This window comes from Oryzias melastigma, linkage group LG19 (genome assembly GCF_002922805.2).
Source record: "Oryzias melastigma strain HK-1 linkage group LG19, ASM292280v2, whole genome shotgun sequence".
Lineage (NCBI taxonomy): Eukaryota > Metazoa > Chordata > Actinopteri > Beloniformes > Adrianichthyidae > Oryzias > Oryzias melastigma.
Window position 1 is genome coordinate 5114867 of NC_050530.1, and position 9075 is coordinate 5123941.

Consider the following 9075-nt stretch of genomic DNA (forward strand, 5'->3'; position numbering starts at 1 on the left):
TTAGTGAGCGACACACAGCAGGCCGGACGACACCTGTGCAGGTGCAGCAGTCACAGCGTCTCTGTTCTGAGCATCAACAGCGTCTCTGGCTTCAATCAGCTGATCCGCATGACCCCTCCCCCTCAGAGGTCAGAGGTCACGGGTTTGGTTCCTGCTCTGTCTGTCTACGGCGCCGTAAAGAGTTTATAAGAAATCGCCGTTTACCTTCCACCAAACTGATCTGTTAGTGTAACCAGCCGCCTGGTGGCGACCTGGTGAACTGACCTGGTGAACTGACCTGGTGAACTGACCTGGTGAACTGACCTGGTGAACTGACCTGATGAACTGACCTGGTGAACTGACCTGGTGAACTGACCTGGCGAACTGACCTGATGAACTGACCTGGCGAACTGACCTGGTGAACTGACCTGGCGAACTGACCTGATGAACTGACCTGGCGAACTGACCTGGTGAACTGACCTGATGAACTGACCTGATGAACTGACCTGGTGAACTGACCTGGTGAACTGACCTGATGAACTGACCTGGTGAACTGACTTGATGAACTGACCTGGCTCCAGTTAGACTGCGGTCACATATGCCAAAATCGCAGTGGATATTTTAAATCAGTCGCATTTTTACAGGTTATAAGCAAAAGTTCAAAGTGAACGGCGACCAGAGCATTTTGACATCAGGCAGAGACTGACGGTCGTATTTGGAGGTCGATGATGGCAGGAAGGCAGCAGTGCAGTGACTGACCAATAGGAGGGACTTCCTGGTCTCCAGAATCATCTGATCTCAGACTGCCACCCCCCCACCACCCTCAGAGCTTGAGAACTCGACGAGGGTTGTTACATGGCCGGAGCCCCGCGCTGATCAGTGGACCGTCTGTTGATCCCGGCCAGTCTGGGTAATAAACGCCTGGCAGCAGATGATGTTAAAGGTTCTGCTGGTCCTCCCATGGCGCCGTGGGAGGAGTACTTAGCGATATTTATGACGGTCGGGTTAGTTAGCGTTTAACCCTTTAACACCAGAGCTTTGGCGCCAGTATTGACATTCTTTCAACAACCAAAACTCTTCCACCGTTTACGCAGTGAACATCATTCCAGGTGATCCTGAGACGGAGAAAAGCAGCAGGAGATCTATCTAACAGATTATACATTAGCTTGATGCTAACGTATAATACTGTAGCGTGATCGACACCTAGTGGCCAAACTGAAACGTCCTCCAGGAGAGGCAGAACAATGTTAGAGAATCCATGTAACTCTGTATGATATTAATATAAATATATTTAAAATACATTCATCTATATATATATATATATATATATAGATGAATGTATTTCTAAATAAATTTGTCTAAATGTGTAGACAAACTGAATTGAATTAAGTAGATCAAAAGATTTTTTAAAAATCTGAATCGATTCTAAAGTTATGGATGTGCCCAGCTCTAACATTTATAGTGACGCAGTAAAAACATAAACCAGAACAAATCAGCAGCTGATATGAAACTCTGTTAGCAAAGTGTTTCACGGTAAATAAACATGTTAACTGCGTAAACAATCACAGATTGACGTTAGATCAAAGATCGTGTTGTTTTCATCTCTCTGGTCCTAAAGGGTTAAATCTCGAGGTCTTCATCATTCACGTCGAGCACGGTGGTGGAGATGTGATGATCTGGGATATCCTGACCTCCATCACATCAGGAGAAACACACCAACAGATGATCCAGATCTTCACCTTTTCTCAGGTGTTTTGTCTTGTAGACTCGCTAAAGAAAATCGAGTCGTTTTTGACTCGGAATCGTTTGATTTTCTTTGGATTAAATTTGTTTAAGACACAAAGACTCTAAATGATAACAGCTTCCTAGTGACCCCCCCATTTCAGCCCCACACACCTCCTGCAAACAGACGCCACAACATCAGCAGAGTGAGGAGGGACACAGAAAAACAGAGGAGACTCGTCAGAAGTCGCTCGTTAGTCCCGCCCCCAAACGACGTGCATTTTCAAACCAAACTCTGGATTCACAAACGAGAGCGAGACGGCAGACAGACGCAGAGACCAAAGTTCTGCTCGGCGCAGCAGAAGCAAGACGCTTGTTCTTGCAGGCTGAAGAACGAATGAGAAGAAGCTGTAAGAACAAACGTCTGCAACAGCCCCGCCTGCAAGAACAAGTGTCTGGCGGCGAAGCGGCCTCCGAGTCCGTCTGCCTGTCGTCGGGTTTGTTACCTACATCCTGGAGAACCCACCGAACCGGAGGTCACAGGAGAACAAGACAGAACTCTGAATGAAAAGATCTGAGGAGAGAAGCTGCAGACAGATGGGGGAGGAGCTTACAACTGCCAGAGGCTGGACTTCTTCTTCTCCGGGAGGGCGGGGTTCTCCTTCGAGGCTCTGATCAACAGAAGAAGGCCGTTTCATTTTACTCCTCCTCAAACTCCTCATGAGCTCCAGCAGGTTCTGCCGCTCACCGGATCATCTCGGTCCACCGGACGGCCTCCTGCAGCTCCATCAGCCTCTCCTTGTACTGGTTCCGCTCCATCAGGACCCGGGCCATCTCCACACGGGTGAAGCGCTTCCTCTGAGCCGTCGGGACGTCGCTCTGTGGTCAGAACCTCAGCGTGAGACCGGCGTCTCCTCCCCGAGAGGAGCAGAGCGGCTTCTCCGACTCACATCGTCCTCGTTCTCGTTCTTGACCTTCTGCTTGGCCTCCTCCAGCTCCGCCCGGACTCTGCAGGAGACCAGAACGGTGAGGGAGGAGCCTCCGAGGAGCAGCTCCAACGAGAGGAGGACTCACGCTTTCAGCTCCTCCTCCAGTTCCTTGTTCTTCTCCTCCAGCTTGGCTTTGGCCTGAGTGACGGCCTCCAGTTCTCCTCGCAGAACCTCCTTCTCGCAGGACAGGTCGTCCACCTGAGCGATCAGGTCGTTCTTCACCACATTCAGAGCGTTTCTGCAGAACCAAGGAGACGTTCACCTCCTTCCAGAACCAACAACCTGAGCTGAAGGAGGCGTCTGATGACCAACGTCTGATTTGAAAAACCACCACATGTTTGAGCACAGGATCAAGTTTGTTTTTAAAAACTAACGTATCTGTGACGAGGGCGCCACCTAGAGTCAGGAGTCAACATTACAGGTACTAGAGGTCCTTACTTTAGATGGTGGTCCCCAATAGTGGCTCATTAGACAGGTAAAATAATGCTGAGTCATGTTTAGGTTCTTAAAGATAATTAATAAATGCTGAGTCATGTTTAGGTTCTTAAAGATAATTAATAAATGCTGTGTCATGTTTAGGTTCTTAAAGATAATTAATAAATGCCGTGTCATGTTTAGGTTCTACTGAAGGTACATAAATGCTGTGTCATGTTTAGGTTCTTCTGAAGGTACATAAATGCCGTGTCATGTTTAGGTTCTTCTGAAGGTACATAAATGCTGAGTCATGTTTGGGTTCTTCTGAAGGTACATAAATGCTGAGTCATGTTTGGGTTCTCTCAGAGATCGTGTTTCCCCCTCAGCAGCTCTCACAGATCTTCATCAGAATCAGACTCTGGACTTCCGTCTGTGGTACTAACTTGGTCTCCAGCAGCTGCGTGTTCTCATGGATGAGATGTTCCACTTCCCGACCCATTCCTGCAAAATGCAAACAAACATGAAGGTCCATCAGACCGGTTCAGAGCGGGCGGTTCTGGTTCTTCTGCGCGGTCCGTCAGCCTCAGTCTTACCTAGGAAGCTGCAGTCTGACAGTCATGAAAAGAAGAACCACAGTTTAGGTGGAACATTCCTGAAGCTCCAGACTATCATCTACATCACTATGAAGCTGATAACAAAGGGGGGGGGGGTGATGGCACCCACCAGAAAACTCGTCTGGGGTGACGGTCGAGTCCGGCAGCCAAAGACAGACGGTTCAGAGAGGTCCAGAAAGCAGCAGAAGCTTCATAGAAAGAGAGGGAGGAGCTTCTCACCCAGCAGGTCGGCGCCTTCGTCCATGTCGGCGATGAGGTCATTTCCTGCTGACGAGAGCTCCTCAAACAGAGAGTCCGTGTTCCGGTCGAAGGCCAGGTTCTCCACGCCTCCTTTGGTCGGCGTGCTGCAGGAAGAACAGACACGGAACGCTGAAGCTCCGGAAAACTCGGAGGAAACTCCACTAAGCCTCTCCAAGATCATCTGAGCGTCTGATGTTTCACCAAGAAAGACCGGACCGGGTCTGGACTCGCCGGACCGGGTCTAGACTCTCCAGGAGTACCTGGTTCCTTGGCAGCCCTCCAGGTCCATGTCCAGTTCCGGGGTGGACTCGATGATGGCCTGCACCTCTGAAGGTTCTGCGTCTTCGGATCCGTCTGCAGGAACCAGAACACAGGAGAATCAGAGCTGCTGCGTTAGCGCCCCCGTGTGTCTGCAGGCAGAAGCTGCGACTGACCGTCACCCTGCTGGGGGGCCTGAGCAGACTCCTGGTCATGTGCCCCAAACTGGCCCCGCCCTCCTTCCTGCGCCGCAGCGTTGTTCTGGTCTCCTTCCAGAACAACGCTGTCCAGATTCTGGCGTTCTGCAGGTTCCTGAGGGTGCTTCACTACAGACTCCAGAGAAACAGAGGAGGAGGCGGGTCCGGTTCTGGGCGGCGCCGCGGCAGACTGGGAGCTGCTGGGTTTGGACTCTCCATCCTTTGGGGACGCAGAAGCTCCAGATCTGGACTTGGACCTTCCATTGGTGAAGTGTCCCAGCTCATCCTGAGAGAGGAGCAGGACCGGGTCAGAACGGGTCACAGCAGAACCGCCTCACATGCTAACACGCTAACAAACACGGAGGGAGGAGGAGCCAAACGCAGGCGGCCTGTAGCGTCACCTTTAGAGACGAGAACTTCTAATCTTTTAAAACGTCAAAAGGTTAGCAGAACGGTCAAATAACAGACCGACTTCACTCTAGATGAAATAACAGACCGACTTCACACTAGAACAAATAACAGACCGACTTCACTCTAGATCAAATAACAGACCGACTTCACACTAGAACAAATGTTCAGATTTGATTTGACAAAATGATGAGAAATCAAAACAACAGAAACTGTTGTGTTATAATCGTGGATACACTGTTGAACAAATCTCGTCATTGGGAATGTTTTGTTTGTGTTGTTTGAAAAAATGAAAATAAAAAGTTCAAAAAAAAAAAAAGAAGGATGAGAAATCAATTAGGGCTGTCAGATTTGTCGCGTTAAAAACGCATTAATCTGACGTGTGCTTGACGCCGACAATTTTTTGACGCATTAATCGCGGACTTTCTCATACGTGCCTTTCCATACCGCTCGCGCGGGCGTCCCGCCCAGTAACTCACTGGCTGCTCTCACTAGATCACCGGCGGGTCTCCAACCACCGAGCTGCGAGCTAAAACCGGCCGGCGCTAGGACCTGGAGAGCTCCTGCACCCTAACCCGGCTCCGGTTCGCGTCCAGTACCACGTCTGGTGGTACCGGCTCGCGTCCGGCGCCGCGTCCCGAGAGCTGCGGACCCCCGACGTTCCGAACAGCAAGCGCACCGGGGGACGTTTTAAATGTTCTGGAGGTTTAAGCGTGATCCAGCCCCAGCATAGCGGTCTGTCTGCCGGCATATTCATGGCGTGAGCTCCGCTGGACACGTCGCTGCATCGAGCTGCAGCCAGAGAACGCGGCGGCAGTAACAGACTGTCAAACTATCCACAGAGTATCCCGCTTTTCTCAGTCTTTAATGTTTAAAAAAACAAAAGTTCATTGGAAATGATAAATCTCTATTTCATTTATTACTGTAGTTCAGCAGAGGAGGAAAAGATTTGGTCCTGACAAAAAATGAACATGAAAGTGTTATGGAAATGTTATTTTTGATGTTTTTTATTTTATTTTACTGAACGTTGGTTGAAGTTTTGAATTTAAAATGCCCTTCACTTCCACTTGGGCTTTTGTTAGGCATTTTATGTTACAGCCTTTTATTGTTAAGAAAGTTTATCTCAAGACAATGTTACAAAATAAAGTATTTCTGATGAAAACTATTAATTTTGTCATTCTTGTTTTCATAATTAATGTAGAACTGCTAAATTCCACGAAGCACACATTTTTTTCCTTAAAAAAAGGCCACGTGTAAATTTGCGATTAATCGCGAGTTAACTCTTTACAGTGCGATTAATCGCGATTAAAACTTTTAATCGCCTGACAGCTCTAAAATCAAAACATCAGAAACTGAAGGGAAACGATTGTTGATCTGAACGAGTTCACAGAGTCAGGATCGGTCTGGGTTCTTCCTGCAGTCACACTGTGGCTGAATGTTCCTCAGATGTTAATATTCATGGGGGGCCTGCAGGAAACTCCGTTTCCATCAGCAACAATGCAAAGACAGTCTGCCCCCCTCCCTCGCCGGCGTTGAAGGCGGGCCCGGCGTGGTACCACTTCCCGTCCTTCTGGGCTCTGTGCCACGTCACTGTCAGAGCTCCACACAAAAGCTGAACGGCTCTGAATGGAGACGTTCTGACAAGTTCTGGCGCCGCGTTTCTGACCCCCCCAGTACCTTCAGGCTGGTGTTGGAGCGAAGGTGCTGGAGGTTGTTGAACCTCCAAGGCTCTGAGGGAGAGTCCAGGGGTTCTCTGTGGAGGTCAGAGGTCAAACCCTCACCCCCAGGAAGCTGGAAGACGCCCATGGAGACGGGCCGCTCCTTCCTGTAACACAGACGGGACATCAGTCAGAGACCGACTTCATTCAGACGGACAAACGAAGTCTGGAGAGAAACGGAGACTGTATTCAGCTTCATTTATAATGTAAACAATATGTTTACTAAAAGAGCTAAAAATAAAAGAAACAAATGTTCATTTAAATCCTATGTAGAGATGATCTTAAATAAACTAATAAATCATTCTCAAAGATGAAAACTGTTTAGGATTTAACAAAGTAAAACGTGTTTTTCTCCATTAAAGTGAAAGAAACGAAAATGAAAACTAAAAACTCTGAAGCATCAAAGAACCTCAGAATGACCCAGAAACCAGAGCAGCTCAGAGAAGTTCTGCTTCATGACCATCAACTAATCCCACCATGAATCCAGAGGAAATTAAATGGAGGATTTTCTGCAACATTTAATCTGAAAATAATGGAACAGCTGCAGGAAATAGTCTGAGCCGGGAGGAGACTAACTCCTGGAGACGGCAGGACAGAGAAGAGGAGAACAGAGGGAGCAGGTTTAACATGGAACACAGGACGGAACGTAGACCCAAACACAGCAGAACCTGGATCAGAACCTGGACCACAATCAGGATCAGAACCTGGACCACAATCAGGATCAGAACCTGGACCAGAACCTGCAGGAACCTCAGCAGCTAAATCACCAACAGCTGACCGTCACCTCCACTTCTCCTGCAGAACCCGGGATGTTTGTCTGCGGCGCCGACCGTCATACCTGCAGCGTCGCGGCGAGCAGGGCGGGGGGGGCAGCGCGGGAAAGCCCCCCCCGGTGGAGACGGAGAAGTGGACCAGCAGCAGAACCGACAGAGACACCAGAACGGCGGAGTTGATGACCACGGCCCCCCCCACGAAGCCAAAGACCAGCAGCAGCACGCAGCCGGGGCTCATGAGGACGGGGGGGGTCGGCGAGAGCCTCTGCTGCTGAGTCACCCCCCCACCCCACAGAGTCACAGCTGATCCTCCTCTGCCGGATGCAGCGTGGCTGCAGCGCTCTAGAAGGCTCAGCCCCGCCCCCCTCCCCCTTCTTATCATAGGCTCCTCCCCCTTCTCCCCCTCCCTCTCTGGATGCTGAGCAGCTTCTCCACAGAAAAACTCTCGCCCCGCCCACTGCCTCACGCCCCCCAGGACCCTGTGACCTCCTGACCTGTTCACTGACCGTGTTCGAGCGGACGAGCCCGGGTCGGCGGGTTCTGCCGGTGCGGCGGGGGGGTGTTTGGACCGCTCCAGGTGCTCCATGTAGCTGTGGATCATCTGGACCGGGGGGTGGGGGGGGCAGACAGAGAGAGAGGACATTACCGTTACCCACGGTGACCAAATCAGCAACAACCGACCGTCAGTTCAAATGAATGAGGAGTGTTCACAGTGACGGTCAGAGGCGGCGTGGCGCCGCGGCGTGGAGAGGCCCACCTCGGTGTGTCTCTGGTGGAGGGCGTTGTACTCCTTCTTTAGCTCCGCCTCCCGCTCCTCAAACCTGCTGACTGAAGCAGAAACAACGTCAGGAAGACGATCTGGAGCAGAAACACGACGTTCACCTGGAAAACTGTGGGTTCATCAGAACCATCAGAACCACCAGAACCAGCAGAACCAGCAGAACCAGCAGAACCACCAGATGTTTATATTTAGTTTTCATCACACTGGTGTTTCTGTTGCTCTGTAGTCGGTTCTGGATCAGAGGAACAAAGGTTTTCAGTCTGAGGTGAAGAAGACGTTAAGATCCTTCAAATGTAGAAGAATCAAAGAGTTTTTCATGACAAACAAATTTAAACCATTTTCTCCATCAACAGCTTCATTCTCACAGATTAAAAGAACATTTTCTGAGTCAAACATAAAAAAGATGTTAAAAAGTTTCACTTATTTATGAATAAAAAGGGAAATAAAAGAATGGAATAAAATGAAAGTTCTAAATTACTTTTAGAAAACAAAATAAAAGACAAAATCCATCTGGAAATAAAAAATAAAATAAAATAAATAAAAAAAAAATCACAGAAATGAAATTAGAGCTGAAGAATAATAAAAACTATAGAAGAGAGTGAAGGAGAACGCTGAACAATCTGTGTGTAAACATCTATTTTGAGACAGAAAAACAAATTTATTTAAAATCAAAGCAGAATTTCAACATTGAAGCTTCATTTTAAACGTTAAGAGAGACGATAAAGAACGTCCAGATGGTGTTTTTAAAAACAACTAAATTGGTTTAAATAGTTGTATTCAGTCTAACAATAAAACTAAAAGCATAGCAGTATCATAATCACATTTATTGAGGATTTTTCCTCAAATCTTTTAGTTTTATTTTCATTATTTCAGCCGTGTTGTTGTAATGTTGCCCCTCAGCCAGCAGAGGGCGGTGCTGACACAGACATGTGTTTCCTGTTAGTTTTGATCAGAAACAGAAGATTCTTTTTTTTTTTTTTAA

At 48.4% G+C, this 9075-nt stretch overlaps 1 protein-coding gene across 7 annotated transcripts in view; it reads right to left on the reverse strand.

Annotated features, from left to right (window-relative positions):
• Nucleotides 1–9075, reverse strand: part of spag9b (sperm associated antigen 9b) — a 25729-nt gene that overhangs the window by 10462 nt on the left and 6192 nt on the right. For 4 of the 7 annotated variants that reach the window (XR_004949727.1, XM_024264993.2, XM_024264990.2 and 1 more), the window contains exons 3-13: nt 8070–8140; nt 7807–7913; nt 6499–6646; nt 4393–4699; nt 4219–4312; nt 3938–4062; nt 3548–3605; nt 2776–2928; nt 2652–2709; nt 2450–2580; nt 2316–2372 (exon numbers count right to left, since the gene is read on the reverse strand). Coding sequence is in view for 6 of the 7 variants with exons in the window: in XM_024264993.2 (XP_024120761.1) it covers nt 2316–2372; nt 2450–2580; nt 2652–2709; nt 2776–2928; nt 3548–3605; nt 3938–4062; nt 4219–4312; nt 4393–4699; nt 6499–6646; nt 7807–7913; nt 8070–8140 (1309 nt within the window). In the remaining variant the exon portion in view is untranslated. Of the gene's footprint in view, nt 1–2211; nt 2215–2315; nt 2373–2449; nt 2581–2651; nt 2710–2775; nt 2929–3547; nt 3606–3937; nt 4063–4218; nt 4313–4392; nt 4700–6498; nt 6647–7377; nt 7741–7806; nt 7914–8069; nt 8141–9075 lie in introns of those variants that run through there. The other 3 variants (XM_024264991.2, XM_024264994.2, XM_024264996.2) reach the window with 3 other exon arrangements.